The 18,862-nt window shown below is 42.3% G+C and overlaps 1 protein-coding gene across 1 annotated transcript; it reads right to left on the reverse strand.

Moving 5' to 3' along the window:
• Nucleotides 1–280: 280 nt before the first annotated feature.
• Nucleotides 281–18,852, reverse strand: LRIT3 (leucine rich repeat, Ig-like and transmembrane domains 3). The gene is made up of 4 exons (XM_050946746.1): nucleotides 18,724–18,852; nucleotides 16,931–17,406; nucleotides 4,039–4,344; nucleotides 281–1,619 (listed from the first exon to the last, which is right to left on the reverse strand). Exons 1-4 carry the CDS (start codon nucleotides 18,837–18,839, stop codon nucleotides 553–555), a joined length of 1,965 nt encoding a protein of 654 aa, XP_050802703.1. The 5' UTR covers nucleotides 18,840–18,852; the 3' UTR covers nucleotides 281–552.
• Between the last annotated feature and the right edge of the window lie 10 nt (nucleotides 18,853–18,862).

Consider the following 18,862-nt stretch of genomic DNA (forward strand, 5'->3'; position numbering starts at 1 on the left):
TTATACAACGTAGTGCTCTATCACATTTTGAAGCACAAGCTGTTATTGGAAAATCTGTATTTTCAAATATTAAGTATATGTGACTATCTTCGACTCAAGCAAAGCCAGAGTTTAAGCTCTACTCCTACAGCTTTTCTCCAGTACGTAATATTTTTTTATAAGAAACGTGGGGAATATTTGCTAGATACAACTTGCATGTTGTACACATTAAATCAGATGACAAGATAAATACCAGTATGTTTAATAAAAACAGAAAATATAAGAACATAAATCAGGCAGAGTTACTTTATGCTCTATTTACTCTCCAAGGAACATCACTATCTCATATCAGAAGTCACAGGATGCATGCATGACAGGATGTAAAAAAGACAAAAAACAAATGCCAGCATCAATTTCCCTTTCCCTCTCCTACCACTATAGTCTGAGCTGTATCAGATGCTATATCTGATAGTGGTATTTCCAACTGGCACTGACCTGCTTTGAGATACAAGACTGCAGTTTGGAATTAGTTTTACCCTTAGTGTATTTCACATTGTCCAGTATATACAACAGTCAACAGAAGTACTCAGACCTGGAGCCCTCACTTTTGAAGGTCATCTGAGAATCCATGCTTGACCGAGAGCAAAGCAGAAGTCTTTCTGACTCATCAGTGTTTCTTCGAGTCCAGAGCTCTCCTCCTGTACCCACTGAACGGGGCTTAAGGGAAAGTGTTTCAAATTTGACATAGGTCTCTTTTGCAAGGTCAGCTTCCCTAGCAGACTTTGGTTTCTTGTGAAGTTTTAAAACTTTATAGAGTAAGAAAAATATCAAAGGTAGAACAATCACACATGCCACACTGCTAGTCATGATCAAAATGGAAACTTGAGAACCACTCTCATCATTTATTCCATCAGTGGAGAAAATAATGCATTGATCTTTTGTAGGTGGGACTCCTTTGGGACAGACACATGCCATGTATTGCGTACTAGGCTGCAAACCATCTATTGTGACTTTGTTTTTGCTGGGATCTGTACTCAGAGGCAGCATATCTTTCTCACCATACTTTGAGTACAATACAGTCACTGCAGAGTTGCTTGTAGCATTGATGGTTTTCCAAGTTAAGGTAACTCTTTCATCCGTTTCACTAATAACTTTTAGGTTTTTTATGGTGACGTTCTGTTCAGCCAGTGCAGCTGCATTCAATGAAGTCGCCTCATCTCTCTTGTTTGTTTCTTCAGTCTTTTTGTTGTTTCCATTTGTTACTCCCTTTGAACTTTTTTTCCCTTCAGCCATGGACTTGGACTGTTTTTTGTCTGTGATCTTGGCACTTGTTGCCCTTTCAGTGGTAGCCAATGTTGTGGGTAGCGCTGTTAAGGGTGGAGGAGGTGTGGTGCTTTTTTCAGATTCTTGCTTGGCTTCCTCCTGTGTGTTATTTTGTTGGTCTGCTTCAAACTTCTTCCCATACTTTTGTGGTGACACAGTCGTAGTGACAACACCAACCACAGTGACAGTAACAGCAGCTTCTGACATTCCTGCCAAATTTTTGGCCTTACATCTGTAGTCCCCTGCATCCTTGTATGAAATCCCTGTCAAACTTATTATGGACCATCTGACACCCTCTCCTGGAGTTTCTTGAATTACTAAAGGAAAATGAAATGCATATAGTAAAACAGTGTAACAGTAACATAAAAAAAAGGCAAGGTTATGACTTTACCCCTTCCATGCTTTTGCTGTGTTAGAAAAAATGATTTGAATTGAACATATTGTTCTTTTAAACACAACTTGCAGAACTCCCTGCCATATAATAGTATTGAAAAAAAAGAGTTGAGGTCTGGTGTACGCTACAGACCTACATCAGTATAACTACATCACTCAGGGGGGTAAGAAAAATCCACACTCCTGAACAACATCGTTATACCAGTCTAACACCCTGTGCAGACCTCAGGGAGGTGGATTAACTACGCCGACAGGAGAGCTCTCTCCAGTCAGCAGAGAACATCTTCATTAAAGCGCTATAGCTGCATCAGTGCAGCTGCGCCAATGCAGTGTTTTAAGTGTAGACTTGCCCTGAGTAAGGTTCAAAAATAAAATTAGACATTTATATGAGTAATAAAAATATTGGCCGTTTCATTATAAAAACAAAAATGGTTAAAGGACTACAGGGAGGGATACAGGGTAAAGTTTCAAATGTGCATAAGTGACTTGGCAGCCTAAATTCCATGGACTTCAGAAGCTAAACTGACTTTCAACAAGACTTAGAACCCTAAGTGTCTAAGTCACTTAAGGAAATGGTACTTTGGCTCCTACATCATTTAAATGGTCTTGAAGGTTTCACCCATCAGCTGTTATGCTTAAGGGTAAAATCTTACTGCTAACTGCCTGGGGTTAGCAAGAAACATCCCCCATGAGTAGGTTATTGCATAATTACCCATTATGGGGCTTTACGCTACTGTCTGAGGCACTATTTTGAACTACATAGAGCACTGGCACAATCCCATAGGACAATTATTAAGTTTATCACATAATCCAGGAACTTTATACACCACCTCACAAGGGAGGTTAAAGTCTAAACATGCACTGGAAAGGGAATTATCCTGTTTCACCTAGGGGTAAGCCCTCAGGTCAGGATTGGATCACGTGGCTGGAGTAAGAAGCAGCAGCCTGCACTACCCAGGCATAATTTGTCTTGTGGACTGAACTTTCCCAGAACTGTCTATCTAGACCCCTTAAGAGTCCACACACACACACACACACACACACACACACACACACACACACACACACACACACTAAGATTAACAGATTAAGTTAGACCCGTAATAATTAATAGATTTATATCTATTTTTATGATGTGGATTTTACTCTTCACCCCATATATTTTAATTATTGTAAGCTGCAAAGGTGAAAGACAGGCACTGTAAATAATTAAACAATTGTAATGTATGACATCTCGATTTTACAGACTTCTGTGTTTCCTCTATTTGTGTGCTCTACAATGACAGTTGTGACATGAACAGCAAAAGCAAAGACAATTTTATATATATAGCATTCCAGTTACAGAAAAGTTTGGATTTGAATTCACACTGCGAAGTTCAAACCCACCTCTACAAAATATGTAATCATCAAAATACTTTGAGTTATTAAAATAATTGAGTTCTGAGGCAAACAGTTTAATTTCCAGTCTTTTCTAGGAGCTGCAGATTTTATACATTCACTAGCTTCCCCTACTCTCAGATTCTTACTTTTTCTGTCTTTCCTTTTCTACAGTTCCTCTTTAAATCCTAAAGATAATCCTTAGATGCTAACCATGGTGCCATCTACTGGCAGCCTCCAATATTGCACTATAACAATTCATTTCCACTGATAGGCTTATTTTGTTTTAAATGAGTGATATTAGCTTACTGCTTTGAGTTAAAAGAATTGTTCATAATAAATATAACAATTTATTATTGTGGGCTTACAATAAGTTGTCATACAGTTTCATTCTCACGAACCCATTACTTAGAAATAGGAAAACTTCTGAACTGCTAGATGCAATTACTAAAATTGGCTGATATACAAAAACAATATCAGACATTCACTGCCTCTTTACCGTTCAGTATGGACATTGGTGGTAAATGACCAAAATTCAAACAAAGTAATATTTATGACAAAGCCAATACTTATTATAAAAATTGCTGTGTTTAAATAGCTCAGTTATGGCTACGCTGGCTTTTATAACTTGCATTTTGTACCAGAGACAAGCCAAAACTGAAATTCAAGTCCAAACCACCCCATCCAATTTTGGGACCCTGAATCTAAGCCTCTTTTCCAGTCTTGGTTCCATGTCATGTTCTGAATGGGAAGTGAACTTGTTTGCCCTGTTCATGTTCAGATATGGATGAATTTAACACAAAGAGGGACAAGGAGATTCTGGACCCAAACAGTAGAACTATTGTGAGAAATATCTGGTCTTGTTCATTTTTCACTATTCATAATAATGATCTCAAAGATCATTTCCAAGCACAAACTATCAATATATCTAGGTTCTCATATTTCTTAGTAATAAATTAGAAATACCTGTATAGTTCACCGGTAAATTGTCTGACCTGATCCAGGTAAGTTGTGGGGTTGGATATCCAGTGGCATCACAGCGTAGCAGTACATTGCTTCCCAGAGGCGACGTGATTTTTGTTGCTGAAGTCATCACTGATGGTTTAAGGCACTGTTCCAGCTCTGCTCTCTGGAACAAGATACCTGCCAGGCTCTCAGGTCCACTACAAGCCACAAGAGGATCCAGAAGTACAACAGAGATGTCCACTATTTTGGAAAATTCAATTAGCTTTGAAATCCGACAGTCACAAAACCATGGATTGTCCTGCAAACCTTAAGCAGAAAAAAAAAGCACATACTTAGTTTCAAGCATTACTTGGAGTTCATGATTAGAGTGGGACATACCATTCTGTCTAAATGCTAATAGGGAGAATGTGTCTCTTTTAAGTTCATGAAATATTTAATTTGTTCCTTTTATACTTTTTTTTTTTGAGGTTCAGGAAGGAGGGTTAAAGCTATTTTGTTAACTATTGATAAACTAGATCTTTTCCCCACAACCACCTGCACAGAAAATGATACATGAGTTGACACATTCTACACTAAATTGTACCATTTTTTCATTCCTTTGAAACAACCTCAGAAGGAGCAGCCTTGGTTAGCTGCCAAGTAAGGTGTTTCACCAGCATTTGCCTTCTTGGCAGACCCTTCAAGTACAAGATGATCTTCTAATAGCTATGGTTGTCCTTTGACCTCCACTGCTCTCCTTTTTCCCCTTCATTGAGTATGGAGTTTTCTAAGCTTCTATTTTTTTTTCAGGCACTGTTTTCAGTGCTTGGATTTTGGCTGAGAAGACAGCAATGATAGAAGTGTTTATGACTTATACCAACTCTTCTGCCATTGAACAGAGATGGCTTTAAGCCAACGAAGTTTAGATCTGGATCTGAACTTTCCCAATGTTCAGGGGTGTCTGGATTCAGAGATCTTGTAGGGAACCGCGGAAGACTGTGTTACGGCCTAGCTAGGGTATTTTCGCTTTCTCGGCGGCTGGTCACTGTAAGACATGGCATGCTAGTTATAACCCGCTCCTAACTGGTTAGAACCAGTTTGCATGGCCCTCAGCCAAGAGGCGAACACCGCCTGTGGAAAGTCCCTGGCCTTTGGCCATGGGGCGGACATAGCCTGAGGAAAATCCCTATTTGCTTATGTATGAGTTGTTTTTGTGTCCTGGATATATAGCTGCAAGGTCCCGGTCCCACCCTTGGACTCCATACCAGGCCGAGCTTCGGTGCGCTGGGTTCCCCGCCTCCGTGACAGCAACGCCAGGAGTCCCCGTTGTGGGTGTGTCACTTTGCCTTCATTAAAGCCAATAACTCTCAGTGTGTGTGGGCCTCGTTCTTGCAGAGCACCCTGGGTAGGCCCGTAGCCTCCCAAGAACCTTACAGATCTCGTTCAGGCCAATCTTTTAAATACAAACTATTTAAAAGTTGTGGAGGGATGCGGAGAGAGAGAGGGAGGAGGGCAGAGGAACTGTCAAAATAATTAAAGGATCTTAGCATTTTTGATGGCACACAAGGACTCTGCCCCTCCCCATTTGGCTTCAGACTATTTGCCCTTTAATTATGAAGAGCAAGAGTGAGGGGACATTTCTTCTATTGTTGAATTTGATTTCAGGTGAATTACATTGGCCATTTTACAGTAATATAGGTCCAGCTCTTATATTGGCGTAAGACAGGACAGCTCTGTTGACTTCAATAGAGAAATATCTATTTATACCAGCTGAGAATCTGGTCCACAGCATTTCATTCATGCCTTTAAATAGTTTCCGATTTGACTTTAGATCTTTGTATACATCTCCCTGGAACACTCCATTTCCTTTGAATATTAACAATAAATAGAACTAATTCCAAATTCAAGCTATTTTTGTAGGGAACATGGGATAGCCTCCAATGCTATGAAGATGGGTGCATTAAAAGTGAGCAGGCAGATATAAAATAAAAGCTATTACTTTGCAGTGAAAACCTATAATTATTGGATACTCTGAACAGTTTAGCAAACCAGTCATGAATGAAACCCAAATAAGGGGACATAGTACACAGCTCATGATGTGAAAAGATGCATTAACTTTATGAATAATTAAATAAAAAATTGGAATTATTCCATGTTACCAACACCTCTCTTTTTCCCTTTCTTAATATTTCATTTGCTTCTAATGTCCTTGCATTTTTAGAAAAAATCTGTAGATGTAGAAATACATGCTTCCTTTAACCACCTGACCAAGATTAGGTTATTTTAAGCACAAAGTCAGTGATTGATTAAGACAGTGATAAACCCTAACTAATCCCACCTTTTAAAACAAGACTTGACCTGAAGAGAGACCTTTATGACATCAGAATCCAATTGTATCCTTCCAGACATGAGTGATTTTAAATCTGACTAATTATTACCCACAAGAAAAGGAATAGGCAAATCCAAGGAAACTGTTTCGAGTATTGTATTTAAAAAACTAATCTTCAAAAAGAGAGAGAGAGAGTGCGAGTGCACACTCCTCTTTGGAGATGATATATAGCTTTGGAGACATTTATTTTATATATATATATATATACATACACACACACACACACACACCCCTTCACAACCTCTGTTGAACTGGGCATATATATATAAAAATATATACATAAAAGACCAGTTCACCAGAGGTGAATTTCAACAGGTTTCCTCTAACATCAGTCCATCCTATCTATAGCTCCCCTTTGCACTGTATACTTAAGCTGGGAACATGGGTAAAACTAGCAGGGGAAGGAGAAGGTTGACGTTCTCAATTTCCAGCCTACTCCCTTAGTACATAAGATAAACTTCCTTCCAGTTCATAGACGTAATACAGGTGTCCCAGAAGCCATTAATTGCAAACAAATCCAATGTAATGCCCCTAATTCCCAGGATGTGCAAATGTACATTCCATGTAAGGATGTTGAGACCATTGTGCAAAGTAAAAGAGTCAAAGAACATAAGAACGGCCATGGTGGGTCAGACCAAAGATCCATCTAGCCCAGTATCCTGTCTTCCAACAGTGGCCAATGCCAGGTGCCCCAGAGGGAATTAACAGAACTGGTAAATATCAAGTGATCCATCCTCTGTCACCCATTCCCAGCTCCTGGCAAACAGAGGGTAGAGACACCATCTCTGCCAGGGTAACTTAATGTTACTTATCCACATTTCCTGAATATACATTTCCTACATTTTGGAAAATGTGTATGTTGCTGAGTTGGGACAATTACGTCTCTTTAAAAATATATTAAATAACCTAAATCACATTTTTTAATGAACTTATCTGCAAAGTCTTACTCGTGTGAGTAATAATGATAATAGGGATTTGCAGGATTAGTCCCTTAGACAGGTAAATTATTCACCAATATGATTGATTGAAATATATAAGCCTATTGTGAAACTTTTAAAACATACAAAGGTGCACAAAAATATCAACAAATAATTCCACTGAAAGCAATTATGGTAAAAGAAAGTGAAGGTTGTAGGATTAAGCACTTAATAGTCAAGCACCTCATATGCAAATGAGCTTCTTAACTGAAATTCATTTCTCACTAATCTGTCCATGCTTTGCAAAATGCTTATTAGGGCAATGCATGGTTAATGAAGTTTATGTGCCATATTAATGCCATGCAGCAAAAAAACCAACACTATCCTACTTAGAGAGACAAAATGGGCAGGGGCGGCAGCTTATATGGGCTCAAGGTGCTTAAGCACTAGGAATATTCAAGGGTGGGGGCTGTGCTCCACCAATATTTGGAGCCGGGTTTCTCCCCTGCCCCGGCCTCAGAGCTTCCCTGCCTGAAAGAAAACAGCCAGTGCCTCTCTCCTTTGTTTGTGCTGCTTTTGCCTAAGGCTGTAGAGATCAGAGGCAGGCAGCCTCTTGGAGCACCGGGGGAGGGGAAGAGGGAGAGAGGATGGGGAAAGAGGCACACACGTGCTTGGGAGCTCTCTCCCCCACCCGCCCCCCTCCCGGCACCCAGGGGCAGCAGCAGGGGTGGGGAGGCCACACATGATGACAACCCCCAGCCCCGATACCCACCATAGGGGAGGCGAGTGGGCTTAATGGACCTGAGAGAGTCCCTAGGAGCATGTGCAGTGACTGTGGTGCAGAGTGAGTGTGCTGCAGGGGGGTCCCTCCCCTGGAGCTTGCTGCTGCCAGAAAAGAGGGGGGGAGAGTTCTCTCTGGCCCTAGCCCTGAGGCAGCCTGTCTGCATCCCAAGTTCCTTATCTCCAGCCCTGCCCCACCCCAGAACATGCGCCCCCAGCACTCCAACCTTGAGCACCCTGCTGCACTGTGAACCCCTCATCCCCAGCCCCACCCCAGAGCCTCACCTGAGGGGAAAAACGTGCAACTTAAATTGGGTGGTCAGTTTGGAGTATCATTGCGTTTAGCACAATACTTGATTATTTTACACCCTTTAAAGTATACAGGTGTTACAAAGTGGGAACGTTCTTAATGTTTTCTCTGAATACTGTGTGGGTGCCTCAGTTTCCCCTATGCATTTCTCAAGGATCTAGATGGTGGGATAAGGGTGTGTGATGGTTGTAGAGCCCTAGAGTGCCAGTGTGATGCCATCTGCACAGAGAATGGCCTAAACTCTGTCTCCGGGCAACTGATGGCCTGGGTCGCTCTCCTGCAAGGTGCCAACCGAAGGTGTTGGAGAACCAAGAAATCAGGTGGCCTCCTAATGCCTGGAAAAGAGACAAAGGCCAGAGGAGAGAGTGTCAGTGCCTGTGCAGACTTCCGGGAAGTGCATGGTGTGGAAGGGGATGCTGGGATGCTTTGGAACTATTCCACACAAAGCCAGTCAGGACTCTGGGGGAGCCTCCTCTGTCTGAGCATACTGTCTCCAGGGCAAGAAGCTTACATCTTCCTGGGTCTGACCTCGTAGCATTCAGCATGCCCTTCCACACTGTGCACTTTCTGCGGCAAGTGTGCCCAGGCAGGTCCTGGGGCAACTAGAGGTCCCTGCACCCCAACTCTGCAGTCAGATATGACTCTCAGCCAGCAAAACAGAAGGTTTATTAGACGACAGGATCACAGTTTCAAACAAAGCTTGTAGGTACAGAAAACAGGACCCCTCAGTCAAGTCCATCTTGGAGGGTGGGGAGTCTAGACCCAAGTTCTGGGCCTCTCCCCATTTCCTCAGCCAGCGCCAAACTGACACTCCCTCCTCTAGACTTTGTCTCTCTTCTGGATCTCTTCTGATCTCTTTGTCCCCAGCACCTTCAGTTGGCACCTTGCAGGGGAAACTGAGGCACTCACACAGTATTCAGAGAAAACATTAAGAACATTCCCACTTTGTCACAACAGGTGCAACAAAATTTAAGATTGTATATTGAAGCAGGCAAGGGCTGCTTCTGACTTTCCACTTTTAATTGACCCTTGTAATCTTGTGGTGCCGACGCATTGTAGCTTCATTTTATATTGGCTTACAGGGCGAGAGCAGGGGGGGGAGGGGTACCACCATTTTGGGCACCACCAAAAATTATACAAACCTGCCACCTGTGAAGATGGGTACAATGTAGTTATAGCCTTGACTCTCTAATATCCTGGGATCAACACAGCTAGAATAACACTGCATACCACATCATGCTTGTTTGTCAGACTACTGCCACCAATCTCATTGCAGAGGATTAATTGTAAGACAGCTTCTCAGTGCCCAGGGAACCTCACCATGCTCTGGAGCACACTTATTCTACTGAAAGTGGTCCTAATGCCACAATCCTTTTCTCAGGTAACACTCTCCTTCAAATCAGTGTAAGTTTTGCCCGGGAGAATGGCAGGATCAACTGCAGCATTTGTTCCTACTGCTGTCAGAAAAACACAGATTCAGACTGACAGGAAACAATGTTTCTCCTAGAGCAGTGGTCCCCAAACTGGAGGAGTGTTGGGGGAGGCCACAAGGCCTAGGCCAACCCCCCTCCTCCCAGGATGGCCGAGAGGGATTGCCACCCAGCCCCCTGCTCTGCCCCCAGACTCCTTCTAACTGCAGTAACAGTCCACTCCACCCACAGCCCAGCTCCAGATCATAGACTATTAGGGTTGGAAGGGACCTCAAGAGGTCATCTAGTCCAACCCCCTGCTCAAAGCAGGACCAATCCCCAGATTTTTACCCCAGTTCCCCAAATGGCCCCCTCAAGGATTGACCTCACAACCCTCGGTTTAGCAGGCCAATGCTCAAACCACTGAGCTATCCTTCCCTCTCCCAGCTGCAGCTCCACTCCACCCCCTGCTCAGCCCCCAGTCCAGCTCTGCCCTCATTTCTCTCCACCCCCAGGCCAGCTCCACCTCTTGCCCTAGCTCCTCCCCCATTCCCAGTTTTGCTCCCAGTTCTGCCTTTAGCCCCAGCTCCTCTGCTGAGCCACGGACTGATTCCATTACTGGTAAGGTGGGGCATGGCAGGAAAAGTTTGGGCACTACTGTCCTAAAGGAACATACCACTAATTTCAGTTCACAAGGGGAATTCTCTTCCCAAATAAAACATTCAATGCATATAAAATATATGCTAAGATAAAATCTGAGCTGTAATAACACATTAGGGAAGCTTCTTGTGGAATATGTTGTCTCATTTGAGGTACTGATGTCAGGACTATTTGAGCTTTGTTTTGTGCTGCATTAACCTCTAATAGTCATTGCAAAATTCCTCTAGGTAAGGTGAACACTCAAAGATGTGTATTACTCCAAAAGGCAACTAACCCTAATAACCTGTTGAACTATCTGCCACTGGAAATTATTAACATTTGCAGAGACAGAGTTTCAAAGTTAGGCATCTGCAACTGCACATGGACTTTGAACATGACTAACTGATGCCTGGAAATAAATGGTGCTCATGAACATATCAGATACAACATCTGAGGGTGCACAAGTTGAGTGCCTGCCGTCCATGTGTATATGCACAGATATTTGCTCACAAGCCCAACTCACTCAAATACACAATTGCGTGTGCCTACCTTTAAAATCTGTCTAGTTTTATTTTTAACTGGTCCAGAGGCAGATGCTATTCTTATTTAGATAAATGTCCATTCCTGCTTGATATTTTACAAAATGACGTGTTCTCTTCCCTCTGGACTGGAGAATAAGAGTATAAGGAGAAGGAAGTACTCCTAAGAAATTGGAAGGGAGAGTGGCTGCTCCTTAAATGCCAGCAGCTTTCCACAGTAGTAAATTATGCCACAAGCCAAGTTAACTCCCCTATAAGGCGTCTCTTCCTTCCGATTCAAAAAAGGTAGAAACATACAGCTGAGGGGATACGGTGCAGTGGGGAAGTGAAGGTCAGGCATCAGGAGACCCCAGGATTTCCAGAGTTAGAAGTTTGCTTTCTGCATGGACCCTCAAGATTGGTAGGGCTAGCAGCTTGTCTCCCTTCACAAGATGGCTGAGTCCTTCTCCCCAGGGTCAGCTTGTGACAAAACCTCGTGGGCTGACTTTTTTCCTCTTGCAGGTTTCCCAACAGGAAGTTATGACTTGCTATTTATTGCTCATATTGCAGTAGTGCCCAAAGGATTCAATCCAGATCCAAACTCCACTGCCTGAGGCACTGTACAAACAAACATGAGACAGTCCCTGACCTACAGAGTATAAAACAGAAATAGACTGAGCAAAGAAAGAGACAAGGAAGCAAAGAACAAGGTAATACGGTTACGTGGTTATTCAGGCTAGCCTGGAGGGTTCCAGATCATTTGGAAGCACTGGATTTTGTGAATGGGGAAAGCTGTAGAACCCCAGACCCACTCACTTTGCCTCTTTTCCAACATATAAATATACGCTTGCGTCTGCAGGTAGAGACAGGAGGCTCTTTTCTTAACGTCTTCCATGAGGGAGACAAAGATTTTCATAAGTGACCTAACTGGTTCTGAGATAAATAATTGTTTTCACTGCAGCCAGACAAAGTGCAGTTATTTAGAGTTGATTCATTAACACTGTTTCAGTTCCTCAGGTCCAACATTGACTCCCAGGAGGTAATCTCCTCACTCACATGATGGCTATTTCCAGCCAGTTATGAGCCAGGGTTTTCTTCTAATATGAAACCAACACTTAAAATGGTTGCACAATAAGCATTGATTTGCCATACATAGATGAGAAATGGTACAAGTAGACAACACTGTACAATGAGCAACTGTCATAGTATCTTTCCCCAGTCTGAACCTTAGAGTCCAAAAGTTGGGGTACTAGCATGAATTCCTCTAAGCTTAATTACCTGCTTAGATCTGATAAGCTGCCACCAACTAGGAATTCCAGTGCCTGATACACTCTGGTCCCCCCCAAACCTTCCCTGGGGACCCCCAAGACCCAGACCCCCTGGATCTTAACACAAGGAAAGTAAACCCCTTTCCTCACTGTTGCCTCTCCCAGACTTCCCCTCCCTTCTCTTCCCCTCCAGGTGTTCCCTCCCTGAGCTCCTGGAGAGACAGACAGATTCACGCTTCGTGAATCTAAACCAAAGGGATTCCACTCTTCTCCCCTCCCTTCCCCTTCCCTGTTAAGTACAGACTCAATTCCCTTGAGCCTCAACAAGGGGAAAAATCAGACAGGTCTTAAAAGCAAAACTTTTAATAAAAAGAAAGAAAAAAAGTAAAAGTTATCTCTGCAATTTAGATGGTAAAAGTTACAGGGTCTGTCAGTTTATAGACACTAGAAAGAAGCCTCCCCCTAGCAAAAATAAAATTTAAAATACTTCCAGCAAACTACACATTTGCAAATACAGAAAACAATCAAAAGACTATAACTGCCTTTCTTACTAAATACTCACTATTCTGAATATATAAGAGAATGTAGCAGGGAGATTGGCAAGAAACCTGGTTGCACCTCTAGTCCCTTCCAGGACCCAGAGAGAACAAAGAAAAACACAAAAAACACAAACAAAGGCTTCCCTCCACCGAGATTTGAAAGTATCTTGTTTCCTGATTGGTCCTCTGGTCAGGTGTCCGGTTCACTGTTTGTTAACCCTTTACAGGTAAAAGAGACATTAACCCTTAACTATCTGTTTATGATAGCAACTGACAAAGCTTCCTTCCTAATGAACCACAATGGAGTTTCTGTGCAAATGGACAGAAAATGGCCACATTCCACAAAGTGTCCTTATCTGATTTATTTGGAGACTAGCCTGGATGCTGCAGTGATCACAACAAACTCAAATAATTTGCTTCTTCAGTAACTCATTGGTTATTCATCCCCATCAATGCCTAATAACAGCCCATAGTTACAGTTGTGAATTATATACTCCAATGTGTATCACAGAAGAATACAGTTATGCAGTCCCTCCTTCTTGGTAAACAGAGATTCCCCCACAACAGTACGTGCTGCTGTGTCTATATGGACTTCAGCTTAGAAGCGAGCTATGTAGGAAATTTTCTCTGTAAATCAGTAACCAACCTCAGGGTTTAATTAAATGCACATTATTCCCCTTTTAGAGGGTTGTAAAGTGGCAATAAATGAAATATTCAAGGTTCAAAACGAAACCCAGATGTTATTAACACAGGATGTTTCCTCCACTCAAGGCTCTCTGTAACTGCAATACCATCTGCAGCCCTTGCTGCTCAGCTGGGGTTTAGTCAGTGGCTTCACATAGCAAAAGACTGACTGGCCCCTTTTCTCACTGGCTCCCTGTGCTTCCCTCTCCCCACACTGCCACATACAGTGCCATGGAAACAATCACTACAGAGCAGGCCCCAGGAAGAGCTGAGTCTTCCCAACTGCCTGGCTAGCACACTCTGCAGAAGCCTGGTCGCTCTGCTGCATTCAGGGTCCTTGGCACATGGGAAGGCAGCAAGGGCAAGATTTCAGCCAGCGCAAACTGCAGCTCTATTATATGCTGTATTCCCTCATCCTCTCTATGGCTCTCTAGGAGGGAGACTGCAAGGGGAATGATATTACCATTGTGCATGCCTCAGATTTGAAACCACAGTATGCTCTTGCAGCCCAGTCCTGCCACCATAGACTTCGGTGGGAGCAGGACCGAGCCCTTGGTGTCCAAAATGACCAAAGAAAATGGATCAAGCAAGGGTAAAGTTTGGGATTCCCGACAAGACTAGGGAAAGGCCAGGTTCTTATCAGTTAGAAAAAAGCAGCTCCTGGTTTTCCAGGGGCACAGTCAGTCACATCACCTGAAGATTAGGGAAGGGAGCCTTCTCCTGCACTCTCTCCTCCTCAGGTTCACTTATGACATTGCAGCTAGCATAGCCTTCTAAATGTTAAAAATCACTTGGTTTGGGTTTGAGTTTTTGTTTTGTTTAAAAACCACCAGCGAATAATTTTGTTTTCCTGATTCTGCCAACCATTGCTCACATTGAGCAGAACCCTGACTGCCATTTTACTGGCAGCATTTCAACAACTTGACTTTGCTGTAAGTACTGCTAGGAAGCTCTGAATTTCAGCTTCCAGTGACACCATGCTTTCAGCTAACAAGCCACCTAGAGATAGAGCACCTAGCTGGATGCTCCCACAGGAGGGGGACAAAGTAACCAGGACTCTCGGCAGGTTCACTTTGCAGAATTTTCATCCAGAGAAGGTAGAAGGTGCAGAGAACTGCAGATCTGTGAAGAAGTGAAGCTTTAGTCCAATGGTCTAAATGGTTTAGTCAGCTCCTTTGGCCCCTTCTTATCCCTGGCAATACGGTTCCTGCAGGAGAAATGCTACCATTAGCAGGCCAGCCTCTCTGAGAGGTGCAGAAGTGTAGCCTTAGTTAGCAATGATTCAGGCAGAATTAATTAAGGCATGGAATCCAAGCAGATACTCACCACCTCTGGGAAGGGGGAGAGTGCTACACAGAACAAAGGCTCTTTGATTCCTCTCCCAGCCCTGAAAGCCTCAGTGAGCCCCAGCATATCTTCCACGGGGTATCAGAGAGGGCAATGTCACAGAGCCACCAGTCTCCCTTTTTCATGGTTCCTACCCAGAATCCCTTTGCTTGGAGAAGTGAAGAAGATAGTCAGGCTCATATAAATCCTACTCAATATGGTACATTTTTAAGCAACAAAAGTACAGCAGGGAAGGCCTCTCTCTCCGATTTTGTCACCAGATCCTAAAATCTATCAGGTTGTAACAGCTATGTCCCTCTGGCACAGACTGAGGGTGAGACTCCTACAATGAGTGCGTGAGCTCATGCACGAGTATGTGTGTGTGCATGCACACCCTTGCACATGAGTGAGAAACACAACCAGGGTTCCTGGGCACTACAGTAATATACTCAATAAAGAGGAAGGAAAAGCAGGTTTAGTGGGAAGGCGATTGTGGGCTTGTCAGGGAACAATCCAAAACACAAGCAGTGTGTCACTTCAGATCTCCAGAGGTTCACGTTCAGATTAATTGTATAACAATCATTGTCTGCTTGCACTCTAATAGACTTACAATAAATGGCTTTTGTAATGACTGGAAATGAAGTGAATCATTCACAGCTAACCTAATTTATAGTTGCTCCAAATTCTACAAAGAAATCATCATTTTATTTTCAGGGTATTTGACTTCAGTATGTAAGTCTGAAGGTAGGTAACCGCATACCATCTCCACAGAACATAGGATCCAAAAACCAGAGGCAAATTGGCACCTGAATCCAGTGAATCTACTGCCCTTTCATCTCTGGAGATATGGGTTCAAATCCAGGCTTGGTTCACAAATGAAAATGAGCTAAAGGTCTCATGCTAATTCCCCTGGGGACTTTTTTGCACATTATAAAATCATCACATAACATGGCGCAAACAGTCACGTGCTCAAGAGAATACAGGTGCTAGGGCTGCAAGCTTGTCAGGATTAAAGGCTGTTGACAAAGATTGTAGAGAAACTTCGCGAGCCCTCAACCAGATTCCACTATCTTTGCACAGCAAGGACAGCGCAAAGAGACTGGAAGTTGGCTCGATCTCCTGAGATGAGGAATCTGATATGGGGAAAATCCTCAGCAGGTTTAGCACTGACATATACAGGAGCTGGGAGGTTAAATTCCCAGCACAGGTAGACAGACACGTGCTAGCGCTGCTCAAGCTAGCACTTAAAAAGAGCAAGGTTGCCACAGTGGTACGAGCAGCAGTTCAGACTAGCCACCCAAGTGCATAGTCAGGGGGTCAAGCGAGTGTGTGCCAGGGCAGCTAGCCTGAGCTACTACAGCCAAACTAGCTCATGCAGAGCAAACACACATATGTCGACCTGGAACTGCACCTCAGAGCTGCTGCATAGACATACTCATAGCCAGCTCCTACTCTCCTCCCTCCTGTAACCATTAGTGTAGAGGGAGTGTGCAGGGGTAGAAACAGAACACACTGTGCTCCAGCCATCTCCAGGTGTGTAGATTAGAGCAGCCCCCACCTATGTGAAGGCTGGCTGTCCCAGGATCAGGGCGTCACCCCCTGCTCCCACATGCAGTCCATCCCCTCCGTACACGCTGCATCCACAGAAACTGAGAGCAGTGGAGAATCTCTCCAATTATACCTAGTCCTACATACGAATTTTTTTCTGAGCACCCAAAGATCAACATATTATAAAAAAACAAGTATTAGCCAAAATATTTACAGAACTGATGAGTGATTCCTGTGAGCGACACAAGTTACAAAAAGCTAAGCGTGTTATACTAACATTTTAAGACATGCATTAGTATTTTCTACACAGTGTTTGTCCCAAATGTTAGCAGCAAAAATATTTAAAATAAATAGCAGGCAGCAATCAGCATAGCATAAGCAGTTTCACACTATATTTTAAACTAACATATTAGCATTGATATAACAATATTTTGCATGTTTATAGCACCTTATATCCTGAATGATCCCAAAGCCCTTTACAAACTATGGCCTTAATCCTGCAAACACTACACTAAGCTGCTTCCCTGTTAAAAAGAGACTATTTAGACATGTTTTAATAAGGAATCCAATGGCTTCATGAATTTACCTAATATGACTCTCTGTGCTGCTGGATCTGTATTCCTGGATGGTGTAGCTTCTGAGAAGGGGGGCCAAATGTCCATTAGGTCTGATGGCAAGGTGGTTAGTTTGTTGCTGGATATATCCAGGTAGGTGAGGTTTCTCAGGTATCTACCAGCCTCAGAGGGAATGCTGGTCAATTTGTTGTTATGTAAATCAAAGGTTCTTAAGTTGGGCATCTCCATCAGAGACTCCCAAGGGAAACTTGATAGCAAATTCCCATCCAGACGCAATTCATGCAGCTGCTTCAAATTATAAAAGCTGCTGGCATCAATGTTAGCCACACAATTGTAGGTCACCCACAGGTATTTAAGGTCCACCAAGTAGTAAAAGGCTTCAGTGGGGATTCTTCGTATGACAGTTTTTTCTATGCGAAGTTTTACTGTGTCCACAGGAACATTCACAGGAATCTCAAACATATCAGGGTCATTACACAGCACAGACCTAGCACCAAACAACAAAGAGAGATCTGTATTTCATTACCAGAGACTTGCATCTCAAATACATAAGTGTTAATACCTTTTCTACCACCACTACTGCCAAAATATCAGACCAAGTGCAATCTTCTATGTTTAAAAGATAGAGACAATTTGGAGGTGGACTTTCTTTCTAAAGAGAAAATGAATATAAAATATTAATGATACTGCTGCATTAATTCCAGATAAATTCAAATACTATCTTTTACCCAGTCATTTTAGGGTCAGCAATGTAATTCAAGAACAGAAGGATTTTATTTGTATTTTTATCACTGAAACAGGAAATTCATCACCTCCGTTTTAATAAAAAGTCTATAATTCTGTGTGTTACTTTTTCTAATTTCTCTTCAAGAGTGGAGATATCAGATATTTAAGGCACAAGGGTAAATATATTTCTGGAACTTTACTTTTGAAAGTAGGTTGAAGATTACAAAAAAAAAGGAAAATTTTTCAAACTGAGTGCTTAATTAAAGATTCTAAATCCACCTAAATAGAAATGGCCTAATTTTCAGAGGTTCTGTGGACTTCCTACTCCCATTGACTTCAGAGGTGTTGGGTTTTCTCAGAACCTCTGAAAATTAGGCCATTTCAATTTATTTTAAGTTCATACATATGGATTTAGGATTCTAGGCATCCAGGTTTGAGAATTCTGACCAAAGTTAATGTCTCTTCTTTCTCTCCATATAGATGCTGATTTATGAAGTACATCTATTTTCCTTTCTTCTCACCATAACTTTGTATCAGGTATAGCACAAGAATAAAATTAGCTGAAATTGTAATTCCCAAATGAGCAACAATACAATGTCTAGTGCATCTGCTGTACAATATTTCAAAGTGGTTAAGCTTTTCCTTTATCATCATACTTTTTCTATTGTCTAACAATGAGATAGAGTAAAGGAAACTTTTGCATTTATCTAAAACCAGGATTACCGTACCATGGATAACTGGTTTGAGAAATGGAATTTTCAAGGAAATATCGACATTTAGTAAGTTAGAGTGCAGAGAGAAGTCCTTGTAAAAACTGAAGATTTAAAAGGCATTCGGCTGCTAAGTAAAAACCAGTAAGACAAGATATTATTGCTACCTGTAAATATCCACGCACATTGCTTACCATGTAAAGTGGCATAAAAATGGAGTAAACTTCTCCCTTTATACTTCTAAAAAGTACATGAACTAAAACTATACAATCTGCACTCATCAGTGGTGTCAGAGAATGTTATTCTAAATTTCCATCGACCTATTTTCTTATAATTACGTTGTGTAACGGCAATAAAGAAAGGCATACCTTGTTCCAGTGCCATCACTTCTGCCGTGGTAAATGCAAGTGCATTGTGAAGGACAAAAACTGTTTACCTCTTCAAAAAAGCTAATCATGATGCATAAACAAACAAACAGATACATGACTACCTCCCAGCAAAACTGAT

This window comes from Gopherus flavomarginatus, chromosome 3, assembly GCF_025201925.1.
Source record: "Gopherus flavomarginatus isolate rGopFla2 chromosome 3, rGopFla2.mat.asm, whole genome shotgun sequence".
Taxonomy (NCBI): Eukaryota; Metazoa; Chordata; order Testudines; family Testudinidae; genus Gopherus; species Gopherus flavomarginatus.

Bases quoted from the DNA above. Each gene is read 5' to 3' on its own strand.
- LRIT3 (XM_050946746.1), bottom strand. From the start codon at position 18,839: ATGTATCTGTTTGTTTGTTTATGCATCATGATTAGCTTTTTTGAAGAG. The intron at 17,407-18,723 runs GTATGCCTTTCT...GTTTGGTGCTAG, and splicing joins AGTGATGGCACTGGAACAAG to GTCTGTGCTGTGTAATGACC. The intron at 4,345-16,930 runs GTAAATTCATGA...TTTCTGCTTAAG, and splicing joins AGCACAGAGAGTCATATTAG to GTTTGCAGGACAATCCATGG.